This window comes from Heterocephalus glaber, unplaced genomic scaffold (genome assembly GCF_053883595.1).
Source record: "Heterocephalus glaber isolate CG9 unplaced genomic scaffold, H.glaber_assembly_v1.0 deba00001561, whole genome shotgun sequence".
Lineage (NCBI taxonomy): Eukaryota > Metazoa > Chordata > Mammalia > Rodentia > Bathyergidae > Heterocephalus > Heterocephalus glaber.
This window is the reverse complement of record NW_028258349.1, coordinates 5,474,852-5,493,356: the sequence shown is the minus strand read 5'-3', so window position 1 is coordinate 5,493,356 and position 18,505 is coordinate 5,474,852. Positions and strand designations below refer to the sequence as shown.

The window sequence follows — 18,505 nt, the reverse complement described above, 5'->3', positions numbered from 1 at the left end:
ATTCTCATATATTTTTGGTGGAAATGTGAACTAGTGCAGGCTTTATAGAAAACATTATGGAGGTTCCTCCAAAAACTAAAAATAGAACTACATGATCCACCAATTTCACGCTAGTTATATATCCGAAAGACAGAAAATCAATATGTCAAAGAGACTTCCCTTTATAATTTTAAATGCATTTATGCAAAGATACCCACATTGGAACATTTTTTTTTTTCAGCACTAAGGATTGAACCCAGGGCCTTCACACTGAGATACATCTTCTTGTCTTTTTTTTTTTCTGAGACGGGTTCTTGCTAAGTCCCTAAATTGCCCAGGTTAAGCTTGAACTTATGTTACTCCTGCCTCAGCCTCCCAAAGTCCTGAGATTATAGGCAGGTGTGGCTTGTGACTCATTTCTTGGTGAATAAAGTCATATTCAAGTTTGCTTGAGAATACTGCTTATGTGCATGTGTTTCAGTGACCTCATGGCTGTGGATAACCTCAAAAGGTTATTTATCGGGACACATTTCCATGAAATCTCTTTATGTCCTCTGTTTGGATCACATTCATTCCAACAAAGGAGATTATTTTGCCAGAAAATCTCCATGGCTCACAATGAAGTTTCTCAGCTTCAAGAAAATCTGTTTGTTAATTTAGGCTTTAATTTACCCACTCATTCCCCTTTTAGGTATCTTTCTGAAAGAGTTAAAGACATTATATTACAGTGATACATGCATACCTATGTTTATAGCAACACAATTCACAATAGCTAAATCCTGGAAGTGGTCTGTATATCCATCAAGAAATGAATGGATAAAGAGAATGTGGTATTTACACACCATGGAGCAGTACTCTGTCATAAAGAAGGATAAACTTGAGTCATTTGTAGGAAAATGGATATACCTTGAAACCATAAAGTTAAGTGAAATAAATCAGACACACAAACTTAAATATCATATAGTTTCTCTTATGTGAGAAACACAATATAAAGAAAGAGCAAAATAAAAGACAGATGATAGGAAGTAAGGAGATAGGTCTTTTCAGTTGGCAAGGGGATTGAGAGATGGAGGGAAATGAGAGGAAGGGGAGGAAGTGGATGAAAAAAATAATTGAGATGTGCTGTGTTCATGTGCCAACCCCCCAAGAGAAATGTAATCATCATGAATTGCAAACATGAGCTAATAAAAAAGAAACATTGAAAAACAAAAGATCTGATTGATTTCTGCTCACTTGATACCTAAGAAGCTGGAAAGATCAGTCTTTTCTCCTTCCTCTGCTCTTCATCTCACCTCAAAGCCCCCCTAGATTACAAATGCGGACTCCAGACCTGGTCCATGGCCCACTGGGAGTAGACACTGGGGTAGAGGACTTGCCTGCCTTTGAGAAATACACTACATTCAGAGGGGTCTCATTTCTTTATCCAGGAATCTGGCTGATTTGACTTTTGTTTTCCTTACTCCTGAGATAGCTGTAAGATAAATCCCCACCAACCAGGATACTGGGGCCTTTATTTTCTTGTGATGTAAAACAATCTGACACACTAGACTTGAAGACTTTTCTATCTTCCCATTCTGCTTATCAGAAAAGAAAACTGGACTTTCACACTCTAGAAAACAAAAGCAATTTTGCTCTTCAAGTAACACCTTTTTAATGGTTACATGGATAACTAGGATTACACACTTACGATGGGAACACTTTTCTGAATGTAAGTCATCCTGCAACAAACATTTAAAAGTAGCATGCAATAAAACTATACTTGTTTTAATAGTTTAGAAGGCAAGAAATCATGAAAAACACGAAAACCTGAGGAGCAGGTTTCTGGGGAGCATTTCCCTCCTTTCCTCCCACATTCAGGCCTCCCCAGATCTCCCACGAGAACTGTAACTGCTGAGGACTCTGTGGAGAAATCACAGTCCTGCGTGGAATTTGTTCATTTGACTATGCAGCTAAGATGACGTGCAAGTGTTAGTGTTGAAATAAAAGGTGCTTCCGAGTATCAGGAAAAATAGGCTTAGAGACTGAATGAAAAAATAAAATGCTTTGAGAAAATAACTGTGTTTAGCAAAAGCAGGAGAGTCTGCTACACAATTAGGAGTTGGGCCGGGGCTGGATGGACCCTGTGGCCCACAGAAAGCGAGGTCTCTAGGATGGGAGCCAAGAAAATGTGGCGTTGATGGGGGCAGAAAGTGGAAGGTAGGAGCAGAGACTTCTGATGGGGTTGGTAAGAGAAGGGTATGGCTCGTCAAGGGAACCCACGTCTTACCAATGACAGAGAGGCGCACGGTCTCACTGCGCCGAGGGCCAAAGCCGTCGTCTGCTGTGCAGTAGTAGTTCCCAGAGTGCTCTGCAGTCAGAGAGAAGCTGAAGGAGGCTCCAACTCCAGCAGGGGCTGCGCTGTTCTCCAGGAAGATGTCCTCGTGATAAAAACGGTAGAGGACGCTGAGAGAACCCTTGTGGGCTTCACAGTGAAGTGTTACCACATCTCCCTCTACAGTCTGGGCTTCAGCGGTGTGGAGGGTGAGGACTGGCTGGGACACTGGGACTGAGGGAGAGAAAATGAGCCAAAAGTCACTCTTGCCCCTTATCACAGATTTCAATCTGTTGCCAGTGCAAATGCCTAGACCCCAGTCTCCAAGGGCTTCAGGGCAGCCTGGCAACCTGCTAGGCTTCACTCCCCATCTCTCCTGCCCTCCCTGCTGATCTTTCCCTGCCTTCTCCTTTCCCCTTAGGTCTCTGCCCCTTTGCCTCCTGCCTTCCCTGTGAGGTGACTGCCTCCCTTCTGCAGAGATAACACTCTCAGGGAAGAAGTCCCTTATTTTGCTGCCACCAGACCCACACCCTTCCTGCACCAGCTTCTTTATCATTCCCTCTGCCCTGTGACCATGGAAGAGCATTTCCTGGTGTCACCCTAATTGACACCCAGAGGAGGTGGTGTCTGCATTTAAACAGACAGTTGTTGGGCAGATATGAAGGTATATTTTGTGCCAGGTTGCACAAAATGCAGTGATCTCTGTGTAACATTGTGGTCCTGGCGGAATCTTTGGTGAATAGTTCTTGTCATCAGGCACACATGCATGAGAATCCTTCCTTCATAATCTCCTGGCTTTAATTATTTATTTTGGTTAGGGCTTGACAAAATAACTCCATTTTCACCGTGAAAACTTTCGCTCCTGCCTGCCTAGAGCAGGTTCTCCTCTGTCTTATGACCCTGTGCCCACCTGCCTCTGTCCTGGATATAAAATATTTGCCTGTATCATTTTACTCTAAATATCTGGTTGTATAATCCTCACCACATTAGAAAACAACAAAACAATGCAATAGCAACCTCGCTTGTGCTTAATCTTTCCCATAGTGTCTTTCTCCTCTTTTTCTATGGACAGATTTCTGGAATAAGTGCCCTACCTTTATGAGCTCCTCTTCTGTACCTCACACTCATTTTATGTCTACTGTAACCTGGTCATTACCTCAGTCAATCTACTGAAATCGATATTTCTTGTTTATGAGTATAATCATGATAAGGACAATAACAATAACAAAAGATGCCATACCGATAAAACAGTACTTTTAACTATCTGTCTGGTGTGTGTGCATCCTGGTCATATATAATTAATTTATAGCTGTATACATGTATCTGAAACTATTCTTTAAAACACTTCCATGAGGTAGGTACAAGTGTTTCTGTTTTACACATGAGGAAGCTGAGGTTCAAAGAGGTTAAGTCATATAACCAGTAAGAGATGAGACACCAGTCAAACCCTGGTATTCTAGTTATTCTGTGTTCTTCTGCTTGTGGCTAAATTCAGTGCATGTGGCTGGATTCTTAGCTTTCGTCATCTGTAAGATCAGCCTCATCTGAACTGGTAAGAGATAACTGGTAAAAGATAGTGATCTTTTGCATAAGGCACTAGCTTCCTCTGGTTTCTGAGGTGCACACTCTCCTAGTATCCCTTTTCTCAGCCAGGTTCCTTCTTGGTGTTCTCTCTCCCAACAGGGCCAGTCTTGAGGGTTCTACTTGACTGAACTCTCTCCTGAGTTCTCACTTAGAATTCTGGCTGCTCCCCAAACTGGCTGTTCTACAATCAACTCTTCATCCTATAGCTGGAGGCCTTTTCCTCTGCATTAACACTCCTCATAGATCCTATTTAACTAAATAAAGGCTAAGCCTTGATTAACGGTGTGCATTTTGCCTGCTCCTTCTTCCTCATCCTGTCTCTCACTACCTTTTATTCTATGTTGCAGTCAACATGAACAATCCTCCTAGCTCCTCTAATGTTTCCTCCATTCTTCATCACAGTCTTTCAGCACATGCTTTTATCTGGAGCACAACCTCTTTCTTCTTTTCTCAATTCCCCCCTCCCCTCTTTTCTTGAAGTGCTTTTGTTCACCCTTCGGTTGCAACTCACACATGAACTCTCCTCCCAGGAAATCTCCCACCTCCCAAGCATGCCTTCCCATTTGCTTCTGCAGCTTCCAGGTACCCCTAGCTGGGGTTTGTCCTATGACTCATGTGTACCTGGCACTAGACCTCAAGGACTCAGTGGACATGACTATGCGGTCAGTCTGATGCATCTGAAGTGTTAGTACAGTCCGGTATTCAGAACACATATAAGCATTGCTGTCAGTGGAACACATGAGCCACTGTACAGAACTTCATATGTTTCTGAGAGCACCCAATGGTAATGTCACTCTTCCAGCTTCCTTGCCTCCAGATGTCAGAGCACAGCTCCTTAGTCCCTCCCATTGAGGAATTCACACCCCCCACCCCAAGTTCGGTGGTCTTTCCTTTATAACCTGTGCATCTATTGTGAGAGGGCTGGATTGTGGGGGAAAAATAACATTCAAGGTTCAACTGAAAGCTTTTTAACTTAGCTATCTGAAAACTAATAGCTTTTAATGGATGAAGACAAATGAGTGAAGGTAAAACTTTCCTACCCTGCTTCCAGCTCCTCTCCTAACAAATGGACTTTGGCAAAGCAATGGAGATCCTGTAAATTTCTTTGAATCCTATGTGGCTTGATCCACAGTTACTGTCAAATGCCTCGTGATAAAGGAACAAGAGACAACTCTAAGTCTCTGGGAACTGATGACTGGACCCAGGCCTTTGCACTGAGTTACACCCCAAGTCCAGTTTTGCATTTTAATTTTGAAACAGGGTCTTACTAAATTCTTAAATTTCCCAGGCTGAGATTGAACTTGCCATCTTCCTGCCTCAGTTTCCCAGAGGGTTGGGATGACAGGTGTGGACCACCAAGCCCATTTTGGTACTGATTATATCTACCAAGAACAACTCAGTGAATGCAGACCTGGCATGTGAGGAGCCACAGGTTAAGTAGAGAGGAGGAGAAAAGCACTGGGTCTTTTAGAAGTTGGGTGTGAGGAGCGAGAGAGCTGCTGTGCAGACAGCCAGGGGTGGAAAGGTGCCCAGGCTACTCAAGGAGCAAGAGAGACGGCTGCTTGGATGAGCCACGGAGTAGAGAGGACAGTGAGCAGCCCTAAGGAAGAAGCAGAGGAAACTGGAAGGAGAGGTCACATTTCTGATGGTGTCAGGGAGAGCAGGATGCAGGCAGGGATGGGTGGTGAGGAAAGCAGGGCTTACCTATGACAGAGACCCTCAGGGCCTCACTGCTCTTGGGGCCCAGGCCGTTGTTAGCTGTACAGTAGTAGTTTCCGGACTGTGCTGCCCGTATAATGAAGTTGGCCCACCTTAAATTGGCTCTCATCTCCTGAAGGATTGCATCTTCATGAAAAAGCTGGTACAAGATTTGGGGAGAACCTCTGCTGACCTGGCAATGGAATTTCACCTGGTCTCCCTCCAGAATCTGGGCCTTCCCAGGGCTGAGGGTGAGCAATGGCTGGGACACTGGGTCTGAGGGAGAGAAAATGAGTCAACAGTCACTTCTGGCTCTTAGCAGAGATTTCAGTGTGTGGCCAGTGCCTACGCCCAGACCCCGGTCTCCAGTGGCTTCAGGGCAGTCCAGCAACCTCCAGGCTTCTCTTGCCATCTCTCCAGCCCTCCCTGCTGATCTTTCCCTTCCTGTTCCTTTCCCATCAGACTTTGAGCCCCTTCCCTCCTGGATTACTTCTTCGATGACTCCCTTTTCTTTTGCAGAGAGATGACAGCCACAGGAAGAAGTCCCTTATGTTGCTTCCACCAGACCCACACCCTTCCTGCACCAGCCTCTGACCCATTACCATGGAAACACTGTCCCTTGCCTACACATCATTATGAGTATGTCACTCCCTAAGCTTAGATCTACCTCAGGGTTCTGCTGCTGACCCCTTTCCCTTCCAAATGCTTGTGTTCTTCCAATGCCCTCTGCTCTGTCTTCTCCCTGCACTCACACTCACCTTCTCTATTTACATGAAGCCTAAGGGAGGGAAACAGTAGGGCAGTGTCTGTAGATGGAGTCTCCGGCCGGTGAAGGAAGTACACACCCTGACCCTGATTGTGACTTCTGGTGATCAGAGCTCACTGCTAATGGAAAGTGGCTTCTCCTACTGGCTGGGTCCCCAGGCCATGGTCTGGGCACAGACATCATTCCTAGAATGCTCTTTGAGCAAAGAAATGTTGAGGGAGGTTCTTCTCTAGGGGTCTGTGTTCCTCAGGGTTCAGCCTTATGAGAAAACTGATACAGGACTGAGGGAAGAGGTTCCTAGGCTTCATAGAGAAGCTCTACCACATCCTCCATGGCAAACTGTGCTGTGGGAGCCCTGGGGTTGAGGAAATGATGTGTTGTTTGGACTCACAAAGACAGAGAGGTAGTCAGTGAGGGCCCTGCAACTCCTTAAATTAAAGTGGCTCAAAAGACATGGTCCTAAATCAGTCCTGGTTCTAATATCCTCTTTGTTCTGACTTTATTCCCAGAACCATTTCACTTGAACTGAGAAGGAGTTTGTGAATATGAAGGGCTCGACATATTCCTAATCACTGAGCAGTTTTTAAAATTCCCATTTCAGCTGGGTGTGGTGGCAGATGTCTGTAATCCCAGCACTCCAGAGGCTGAGGCAGGACAATCACCACAAGTTCAAAGGCACCCTAAGCTACATAGTGAGTGCAAGGCATTGCATACCAAGACCTTGTCTCAACAAACAAACAAAACAAAACAAACAGAAAATCCCCCAAACAAAAACAAAACTCCATTTCTAAGAGTTTCCACAGCCCCTTCTACCCCTAGTTTCTCCTCGTAGTCTTTGAGTAAGTCCTGGCAGGCTGTTCAAAGCAGTGAATTATTAATGACAGTCATTATCCACTCCCACCCATTGCCTATGGTCTGCAACAGGGATACCTGCATCTATTCCTCAAATGACACCTGGCAAAACATACCTTTCACTTTGATGGTCACTGGCTTGCTGGTAAAGTGTCCAGCTATACAATAATACTCCCCTGCATGGCTGTTATCCACTACTGAGATCTTGAGTTTTGCTTCTGAGGATATCTTTTCTTTCTTCTTCCACTTCCCTTTTTTATACCAGGAGAAATTGATGTACTTTAGGTCCCCGTCTAATAAGCAGATGAGCAGCAGCTCCTGCCCTTCAAAGACGGACACTGAGGCTGGGTCAGTGGGTATTTGGACTTTGGTAGCAGCTCCTAAATAAATAAAAATGACATGTGTGGGAATCTTGGCAGTGGGTTGCTGAAAGATAAAGAATCACAGGATGAAGGGAAAAATGTGCCTAGCTCATGGGGGAAGTTGGAGTTAGGCTTGCCCTTGGGAAGAGGGAGTCTGTGATTTCTGTCTGGCTGGGGAGGTCCTCTACTCCCTAAGGGTCTTGAGGAGAGTCAACAGTAGGAATAGAGCAACCTGCTATTCCAATCTGTGATGGTGCAGTTTTGGGTAATGATGCGGGCATAGGACAGTGCCTGTTGAGCTATCCTCAGGTCCTGGAAGAACAAATGAAGATAATTGAACAGGAGAGGAGAAGGGTTTGTGGTTGAGGATCCATGAGTTATATTTTGGGTGGAGGCTATGCTAGAAATTATTGTGTTGTAACTGTAAGATAACACCTTCTCCATCTTCCCTGAATCATTCTTCCTTAAACCCAAGACCTCAGGAATGTCTGTTTCCTGTAACTGCAGAACAAATTAATAGAAACTAGCCAGTTTAGAAAAACAGAGTTGTAAAACTATTTTTTTTTCTTAAAGATAGGAGTAAGTTTATTGGAAATGCTCACTTTCACTCCTTCCCTACTCAGGAAAATGAGCATTCTGATCTCTGTCCCTTCCTAATTCTCAAATAGATTTCTCACGAGAGAGACCCAATTTAATGAGAGAAAACATTTGGCCATTGGCTAATAGTCATACCTGAGAACTTATACAAGTTCAGAAATTTAGGAAAAAGTGACAGTAGGTGCGGTACCATCCCCAGCGACCTCAAGTTGGAACTGTTTATTCCCCAAGGTTTTGTCCTTTGGTTTTCTTGTCCTGACATACTCTGCTCCAGGCACCTGGAGGTGGAGAAATCTGTTCACCTGGCTGAGCAGGGTGCATTCAGGCCAGGCAGAGAGCTCTACCAGGGCAGAGTTTGTGCCTGTTGGCCTAGCAGGAACCAAAGTGTGTCAGAGGAGAGAGCTCTCTGAGAGAAAAGAAAGGATTTTATCTAAGAGCAATGAAAAAAAACCCCTATTTTTTCTTTGCCTGCTCATTCTAAGCTCTTGTAAGAGATCCATAAGAATGAGGGTGCTTTCTCTTGAGTAGCTTCTATTCTTACAGAATGAGAACCACTTTCCACATGGGCCAGTGGCCCAAGCCAACACGTGATTCTGTGTAACTGTTTCAGCCCTGTTTCTAGAAAATCTCAAAACCCCCGATACTCACTCTGCACATGAATTTGGGATATCTGGCTGTCTTTCCAAACACCAGAAATCCCTGCCCCTGCCTTGCACTGGTAGAAACCTGAATATTCATTCCACATGGCAGAAATCTGGAGTCCCGGGGAGTTGCTGCAGCCTGACTCCAGGGCCTGGTTATTTCTGAAGAAGCAGAACTGGAGGCCAATATTTGACTTCTGTGGAGGGAGCTGGGTCTTACAGGACAGGGTCATTCGGCTCCCATCTCTGGTCTGAGAGAGGCTGGCTGTCAGCTCAGGACGTGGAAACAGCTCTAGAGAGAAGGATCACAACAGTGCCTGGAGCAATGAGGCCTGGAAATGTTCTGGAGAAAAGCACTATTTCTCAATGCCAGCAAGTGGAGCTGTGTGGCCACCATTTTCCACCCAAAGCAAACAAAAAAGGGAGTAGTGGCGGTGCCACCTTTGATTCTTAAGCTTCAGCCTAATACACTGCTGCACTCTCTCTGCCCACCTTGGCCTTCCTAGTCTACCTCTCCCACCTTAGGGACCCTCCTTTTCTCTAACCCATTCACAAAATAATGAATGCTTTACCTTGGACTTGGATTCTGACTCTATTGGAAGAAACACGGTAGCCATGACTTTTCCTAACTCCAGCACATTGATATTCACCATTGTCCCTCAGACTTGCACGATGAATGTTGAACTCAGTGTTTTCATCAAATGATGCCAGTAATTTATCATTCTTATAAATTTTCACTCTGTCTAATTGGGTTTTTGCCTTTGCCTGGCACCTTAGAACCACAGAGTCTCCTTCAAACACAGACAGTGGAGTTTGCAGGATCACTGAAGCTGTAGGAAACACACGATTAGTTATTTGTTCATCTCATTGTTTCCTCTTTCTTTTCATTGTTTTAAGTAGATTGTGCAAGAAAGGAGATTGGGAGAAAAATCAAAACAATCATCATTTCTTTTTTTTTCTAGTTTTGAGATGAACACATGTACCTTAAAAAAGTTAGAGAGTAGAAATATAATCAAAAACACCTATCTTCTCACACTCCATCGCTTTCACCTGTATTTTTCCAGTTTTCTCTTCCAGGTGCAGGTATGTGATTGTCTCTGTGTATTTTTTTTTCTTTTCATGGAATTGGGATCATATTTATATATCGGAAGCCTTGCTTTTCACTTTTTATACTATGAATACTTTCCTATGTCACTAATATCATTATTGAACTTGATTTTCAATGGCCTAAAATTTTCCCTTCAATGGAAGCAACATAATCTATTTGATGAGTCTTATCTTTTTTCCTTTGAAACAAGGTCTCACCATGTTGCTTAGGCTGGCCTCACACTTGAGATCCTCCTGCTTCAACCTCCCATGTAGCTGGGATTACCATGCACAACCACATTCAACTTGAGTCTTCTTTCCTTGGTCACTTGGGGTATTCCATTTTTGAAGATGTATATCTATGATTGTTTCAGTAAGTAAATGTTTAATAATTGTTAAATCAAAGAGCATAAACTTGTTTTTTCTACTTGGTACTACATTGCTTTCTTGTTCACAAAATTAAAGGGCATTATAACTAGGATGATAGACTTCAACTTCAAAATAGATTGTTTTAGAAAAAAGAAATGAAATGCCTCTTCCTTTCTTTCTATATATTTACTGTATCAATCAATCAATCTGTCTAGTTACATCTACCTATTCATCATATATCTGCAACTGTAAATATGAAAATCTTCATGGTACTTATTATACCAAGCAAGTAATATGGTTTAACTCTGTACATCTCATCTTAGTGTATAGCAACCATTTAAATCAATTACTTCTCAAATTTTCTTTTACCTGAGAAACGTATAAAAACCAAATTCTTGGGAGCTACTTTCACAGATTTTGATTCAGTAAATATAGGGTAGGTCCTGAACATCTGTATGATTAAAAAGCTGCCAAGGCTTTCTGTCTCAAATCAAATTTTAAGAACCACAGGTTTAGAGGCATTAATCCACTCCCTAGAAATTGTAGTGAACTGGGAGTGGTGGCACAAACCTATAATTCCAGCACTCTGAGGGGCTAAGGTAGAAGGATTGAAAGTTTGAGCCTATCCTGGACAACTTAGTGACTGAGCAAGACCCTGTTCAAAATAAAAATGTAGAAAAGAGGGATGTGACTCATTGTAGAGTCCCTGGGTTCAATGCCCCATTTCCTCCCTCCTCCTCACACACTGAAATTTAGTATTTGACTCACCCACAACATCAGCTATTACATGACAATTATGTCCTTTTGGACACACTTCTCAAAGTCATTCTGCATTGGGATGAATGAGTTTTATCTAGACTATTTAGACTTTCTTAACTGGGGGGGGTTGTTTTTTGTTTTTTGTTTTGGTTTTGGCACTGGGGATCAAACTTGGGACCTTGAGCTTGCAAGGCAGGCGGCAGCACCACTGAGCTAAATCCCCAGCCCTAAACTTTCTTAATTTTTATGTTTAAACTTAGGAAGGTAATTCTATTGCTTGTCTGGTTTTATACCAAATTTTTAAACTGCTCATCTGTCTAACCATACTGTGGATTAAAATTGTTCACTCATAAGTCATCTGAAGGAAATAATGGTGACAGAAAGACAAATGGACCAAAATGATTTCTAAAGATGATTTCTATTACTTTTTTTACTGATATGCAGCAAAATCCAAGTGCACAGCTTCACTCATAGGTGAGTCTACAACCCTGCATCTGTATTCCCCTGATTGAAGGGCCTCCAGAGTGTTTCCTCTTCGTTCCTTTAATATTCGCTGTACCCTTGTATTTTCCTTAGCAAGGAAGAAATAAACCCATTCCAAAACCTTCACTCAGAGAGTTACCTCCTTCCTCTGTGTCCTGTGTATTACAAAGGTGTTTTCAGTTTTGCTTTCACAATATTTGTTCTCCTGGCCCAAGTGCATTCACCTCTTTCCAGATAAGTATGGCATGCTTCAGATACAATTTCCAAATAAGTCCTAAGGATCTTTACTCAATCATTTAAGGACAGATTCAAAATATAAGGATGCAAACATAGAGGAGAAAAACCAAAGGAGATGTGATTAAAAAAATCCCTGATATTAAAGAGTGTGTAAAAAACAACATCAATCTTCTCTACAGAGAGCTAAGTTGAACTGAAACAATTCTTAAAGATTTAATGAATTAATTTTCTTTCTCACCTGTAGAAAAGGTCAAGAGCACAGGGTCACTCAGAGGTGAGTTTTCAGCCTGGCACCTATACATCCCAGCTTCATGAACGTCTAGGATGTTGCCTGAAGTCTTTCCCAACATTTTTTCCCCATAGAACCCATAGTACCATTTTGTTTTCTCTGGTGCATAGAAATGAAATCCATTGCAAGTCAAATTCACTGTCTCTCCTTGGAAAACCGGGGTCCATGGAGGATAAAGGGAGATCACAGGTTTGGGTGCAGTTGCTGAGAAGGAGAGAGAAATGGATCTGAGGTAGAGGTGTCTGTGGTCCCAGTTGCAGAGGTTCTGGGAATATATGGGAGAACCTGGCTCTGGACAGGCCCTAGGAAAACCCAGAGAGAGTCACTCATGGGGTAAGGTTACAGGTCAGTCAGTAGCACTCACTTCCTCCCATGGAGAGTGCTTTGGGTATGGCAATGAACAAAGTGTTGTCAAAGGTGTAATCTACAGTATTCATTGTCCTGTTCAGGCTTAGTTAAGCAGTCGTGTAAGTGGATTCTAGAGAAAAATCACCCTGGTCCCTGCTACCTCATCCTGTTCCTAAACTCAGAAGAATTTACACAGGCACTGGAAAAATCATAATTTTGCATTTTCCTAAAATAATAAACAATTTCATCATAAGATTTTGGCACTGAGAAAAGCGTGAGAGATCACCTTGCCTAATGGGTTCATTTTATAGATAATGATTCAAATACCCAGAAAAAAACCCAATCAGATCTAATTGTGGAAGAACAAGAAATGAACAAGTCCTCTGCTAGAATCCAGAGATGATCTGGACAAGGGTACAGGTGGGGCAGCTGATTTTAGACAAGAAGAGGGGTTGCAGAGAATTCTTGCTATTTATGGGTTCCCAGATACCCAAAAAGAATAGCAATGAATCAGAATTCAGAAAATGCATTATACTAGTAAGTTTGCCTTTTCTCCCAGTCCCCCCTTTACATACATTTCTTCCTTGTAAGGACCCAGTTGTTAGATGTTCTACTGATTACACATTTCCTGGAAGATTTCACTTCTAAAATTGGCATCTCCAGCGCGTGATATTTTCAGTCAAGTTTTCCCAGCTTGCAGATTGCAGAGGACCTATCCTGAGTCCTGAATATTTATCATGAAGTTGAAGGTGTTCTACCTGGCAAAGTGGGGTCCATTTGCATGAGGAGTAAATACAGGGCCTAGCAAAGGCCAGCACCACATCACCCAGGAAGGTGGAGGTTGACCATGAAGCTACCCTGGTTCTTGAGCAGTGCCAAGAGATCAGGAACCCCTTCCACATCCCTTCTGAGCTTGGTAAGGAAATGGGAGATGTCAGGGATCCTCAGGTAGCGAGTACAAATATTTTAGGGAGACACTCTTATCTAGAGACACAGAAGAGCAAAAGAAAGGCGGACTCACCAAATTGTCCACTGGTAGGAGCTGCAAAGAAAATACAGAGCCAGGCATGAGCATAGAGCAGGGATTCTTTGCCTTTTCAAAGGTGATACATTTCCCCATCCCTCATTTTTCATGTAAAAATTCATTTATAAAATGTTAATAATTATTTATCAAATGCCTGTATATACTAAGGCATGGTGCTTAGATTTCTAAGATGAATGAAAAATGGCATCTGCTAGCAACAAGTTGGCTGGTGGGAGAAACAGAAACATGATGCCAAGTAATATAATATAAACATGACTCCCAGTGCTCTAATAGAAATACACATGGGGTATCTTGAGGGTGGAAGGGCCACTCAGTTCAGTGTGCAGCATGTTTGTGTGTATTGGAGAGGGAAGGGAGTGGGCCATGGAAGGCATCTGAAGTAAGTGAAGCTTGAGAAAACTGCGAATGAGAACATAGGAGTTAGCCAGGTGAAGGTTAGGATTTGTGTGTGGCAAGAGATGACAGGGAAGGGAATCAAGGCAGGAAAGGCATAGAAACTAAAATGTGACATTGATGTTCAAGGGCTTCGGGAGTCTAAAATGTAAAGAATCATGAAGAAAATAAGATTAGAGAAGAATTCAGGGCCCAAGTAAGTAGCTCCCATTTTTAAAAAGCCATGGAAAGAGTTCAAGAAGTGTGAAAAAGTTAGAATTGCCAACTTCAGTGGTCCAGTCTGGCAGAGGGCACCCTTCCATGAGACAAGGCAGGCAGCTTTTAGACCACATGGTGAGGGAGGGTGATGATAAACTTTCTGGAGAATGTTTACCCAAGATTATCTGAATTATTTGTTTACATGTTCATGCTTTTTAAACTTCTGTCCCCTTTCCAGAGTGCAAGCCCTATTAGATCAGGGACTTCTCCTCCGTTCACTAGATAATCCCTCAGAACCTACAACAGTGCCTGACATATAAAAGACATTCATTAAATGTTTCTTTATTGAAATAATGGATCAATGACAGAGCTAGATTAGTAATAGTTGAGATAAGGTACAAGTTTGAGAAGTGAATATTGAAGAAAAAAGGAGGTAAATCAACATATTTACAAATTATTTATTGAACAAAAATGTAAATAGAACATTAATTGTTATGATTACTCTATACATTTGGAGACTTTGTTCCTAGCTGCCACCACTGTCTTCAGGCCCAAGAAAGGAAGCCCTGAGCTATACAGTAAAGCCTGAAAATGCAGTTTCCTTGTGTGGGAAACTCTGAGCAGGGAAGTCTGGCCCCATGGAAGGAGACATCTATGGTGGAAAGAGAAACTGCCCAACCCAACCTCGGCCCGTGCTGAGCCCCCTACTCACCCAGAACCAGTAGTGTTGCCCACAGCAACATGAAGACTGGAACAACCCGTGGCTGAGACCAAAAGAGAAGTTTTCACAAGAATATCAGTTTTGATCTTGATTTTATAGTTAGTACACTGTTCACACCAGCCCCAAGGAGCACATCTGAGAAACTGCTTTTCTGCAAAAGAAATTAGTAAATCAGAAAAAAAAAGGAAGTGGGAGTACCCATCCACATGTACTTGTCAAAGTTTCCTGCCCTATGGTTAAAGTGAGAAAAATTAATGTAAGGGTTATTTAAAAAAATTACACCTCCTTAAACCCATATTTCTGCTATTGGGAAATTACCATAAGGAAAGTACATGACGATTGTTCTGTGAAAATATTTATTGTGCCATTATTCATTACTGCTTAAACAGGGGAACCATCATAAAAAAGCATGCACCTGGGGCTATTTAACAATATTCTGATCCATCTGCACCATGACAAGAACGAAGCCATTGAAAACGACTTGGTAAACCTTGTCCATGCTAAGATGGCAAGAACGCCCTGTTAATGAACTAGAAAAAAGGGAGGTGTGGATTGATTTATCATATTATCCTTTAGAATAAATGAAAAACATAGAATATATATGTTTACAAAGCAGTATAAGTACACAAAAAATAATGATTACATTTGAGGAATTACAGATGACAAAAGGGCATTTTATATCTTTTTATATTGTTGGATTTTTACAAATGACCATGTGCGTGTACAGATTTTATAATTTTTAAAAGTCAAATGTCCTGGGATATGGGTTAACAAATGTGCCTAAAATGTTACCTGCTATGACGAGTGATGGTTTCTTTCTTTCACATAATTTTTCCCTTTTTTTTCTGGACTTGAACTTTTGCCTACTTAATGGAACATTTAATTCATATCTAACAAAGCATATCACCTTAGGTATATTATGTCACAGCAGACGACTGTGCCCTGAGAAAAACATATGGGGCAAACAGAGATTAATCATCTCAGTCCAGTGGGAAAATCTCAAAAAGAAGAAAGATCTTTGTGTGCTTGTGGTAGTAAACAAATAGTGTAACTCTAAACATTCTTATATATGGCTCTGTGCATGTGGGCACACGTTTCTATTGGTCATGCATCTGGAAGTGGAATTACTGGTTCATCTGGTATGTGCATTAGTACTCGGTTTATAAAGTACTCCCAAATTATTTTCCATAGTGATTGTGCCAGTTCACACTCCACCAAGCAACGTGTGACAGTTCCCATTGCTCTAAAATCCTTATAGGTATTGTCTTGTAAATTTTAGTCATTCATTTTGCTGGGCTCATCTTAATATGGTTTTAATTTTATGTCCTTGATGAATTATGAGATTCAACACTTTTTCATATTCTAACTGGTGATTTAGATATTATTTTTATGTGAAATGCTTGTTCAAATCTCTTTCCATTTTGCTATTGGATTTTAGTCTTTGTCTTTTGTAGTTCTTTTAATGTATTCTTGTTATATGTACATATTCCAAATGTCTTTCCCCAATCTGTGACTTCCCTTTTTGCTGTTTGATAGTACCTTCTAATGAAAAATATTCTAGTTTTGATATAATCCAATTCAACAATCTTTTCCTTTCTTATTAAATATTTTTATAATTCCTTCCATTAATTTTTGTCTGCTCCAATACCTTGAAGATATTCTTCTTGGTTATCTTCCAGAAACTTTATTTGTTTCATATCTATAGTATTGTTGCAACTGATTTTTTACAGTATGAGTGAACATTTACATTCAGTTTTAATGTATATATAGACAGCCACTTTATCTAGTCTTATTTATTAAAAATTGATTGATTTTACAATTCAGAGAAACTTTGTATTTATCATAAAACAAGAAACTGGGTGGATCTGTTTCTGGAGATAGTTTTTTGGTCTATTTGTCTATCTTCACACCAGTACTACACTGTCCTAATTACTGTTGTTTTATAATAAATCTTATTATCTGATAGTTTATGTCATCTAATGCTTTTCTTTATGAAAATTGTTTTGTCTATTTTTGACTTTGTATTTTTCTGTATATTTAAAAATCAACTTGTCAATTTCTATCACTGTCTATCCTACAGAAGTTGCAAAGTGTGGTTTTACTTTCTTATTATTATGTTTGTATGAGTCTTTAGAAGAACTCTGGAGGTGGTAAATCTATTTCTCATATAAAAGGAATGTAAGTATTTGTGATTAGAGATTGTGGACTGTCTCCTAAGATGACTGATAACAATTCCTTTCATATTTGTGTGCTATTCTTCTCACTGAGAAATAAAGTCCATATTCATTGCCCTTGAACCTAGCTAGCCTCCTGATTTGCTTTGACCAATAGAATGTGGAAGAAGTAAAGCTGTACTCTTGAAGTTTGGCGATGTCTGTTCTTCTGGTTTTTCTCTCTTGGAGCCCTGAATTACTATGTAAGGAAAGTGATTGTCATATATGAGAGACTCCCAGACAACCCCAGCTATTCCTGCCTTCCCAAATAAGCCATGAGACTCATGGATTAAGCTAACCTGGGTGTTCCTGAGTTACAGCCCCTGAAGAGTTACAGTCCCAACATTATGTGATTATTACATGATCTCCCATGTCCCCTGATGATACAGGCACATTAATGATCCCCAAATAACTCGGCTCCCTGGTTGAACAACCCAGTAACCATTAATGTTTTATATCACAAGGTTCTGATGTAGTTTCTTATTCAGCAATGGGTAACTGAGATGGACTTATTCTCTCTTCTTTAGGAATGTTTTTTCATCAGTAAGCAATAATGTATTTATTCCTAATATTGCTTTTACCTTAAAGTTTATTTTTCTTAATATATCCAGCTTGTTCATCATATAAAGAATACTACTTTAATCTACATCCTCACAAATTTTAGTCCACCTCAATCTTGATTTCTCCTATGGCATAACTCTTTTATGCACACATGTTCTAATTTTATTGCCTTCTTTCTAATTTTCATGTTTTATTTCTATTCGCTATTATTCATTGGCTACTACTTTATGGCAGAGACATTTACTGATTCCTGAATAGCCATATGCTCTACATTTCCCAGCCCCACACTGTAGAGGACACGTGACTTGTGTGTCTAATAGTCTGAAAGCGAAAGTGATATATACTATTTCCAGGTTGAAATATACAAGAACAGGTATGAAGTGCCGATTCATCACTTCCTTGGCTTCAGGAAGCAATTTATATTCCGTGTGTCATAGAAAGAGCAGTTATAGAAGGGTGATGTTTCAGCTTGGGTCGGTTGCTGACTCATGTGGGAAATATCACTGAAATTAGAGTAAGCATTTTGGGAGAGGAAGGTGTTTTGTTTTGTTTTGTTTTGAGACAGAATCTCACTATATTGCCCAGGCAAGTTTTGAACTTTTAGGCTCAAGAAATGCCTGGCCTCAACCTCTCCACATAGCTGGGACTGGAGGCATGCACTGCCACACCCAGCTTAAAGTGGGCTTTTACTTGTATGTGTTGAGTCACTCACTTTTTGGAACTGATTATTACCACAGCACAAATTGTCCTTTTCTAGATTAAAACCTACTACCAGAACAATTCCAAATTGCCATACTTCTTTCCATCCTCATTAGAAATTCTTTTATTATTTTTTTTTGGTACCAGGGGTTGCAGAAATTATTTTAGTATTCTTCATTCAAGGCAAACCTGACTTTTGGCTTGATATATAACTATTATCATATTAAGGGAGGATTTGTCTAGTTTTAATTTTTATGTGCTCCAGGACCACTAAAGTAATTTTACAATTATCCATCTAAAAATTACATGTAGCA

At 41.1% G+C, this 18,505-nt stretch overlaps 1 protein-coding gene across 2 annotated transcripts in view; it reads right to left on the bottom strand.

Annotated features, from left to right (window-relative positions):
* Positions 1-14,871, bottom strand: part of Fcrl5 (Fc receptor like 5) — a 37,323-nt gene extending 22,452 nt beyond the window's left edge. For both annotated transcript variants that reach the window (XR_015443031.1, XM_087190995.1), the window contains exons 1-8: positions 14,710-14,871; positions 13,383-13,403; positions 11,963-12,217; positions 9,363-9,620; positions 8,798-9,082; positions 7,307-7,570; positions 5,579-5,848; positions 2,246-2,524 (exon numbers count right to left, since the gene is read on the bottom strand). Coding sequence is in view for 1 of the 2 variants with exons in the window: in XM_087190995.1 (XP_087047121.1) it covers positions 2,246-2,524; positions 5,579-5,848; positions 7,307-7,570; positions 8,798-9,082; positions 9,363-9,620; positions 11,963-12,217; positions 13,383-13,403; positions 14,710-14,740 (1,663 nt within the window). In the remaining variant the exon portion in view is untranslated. The remainder of the gene's footprint in view (positions 1-2,245; positions 2,525-5,578; positions 5,849-7,306; positions 7,571-8,797; positions 9,083-9,362; positions 9,621-11,962; positions 12,218-13,382; positions 13,404-14,709) is intronic.
* Positions 14,872-18,505: the final 3,634 nt, after the last annotated feature.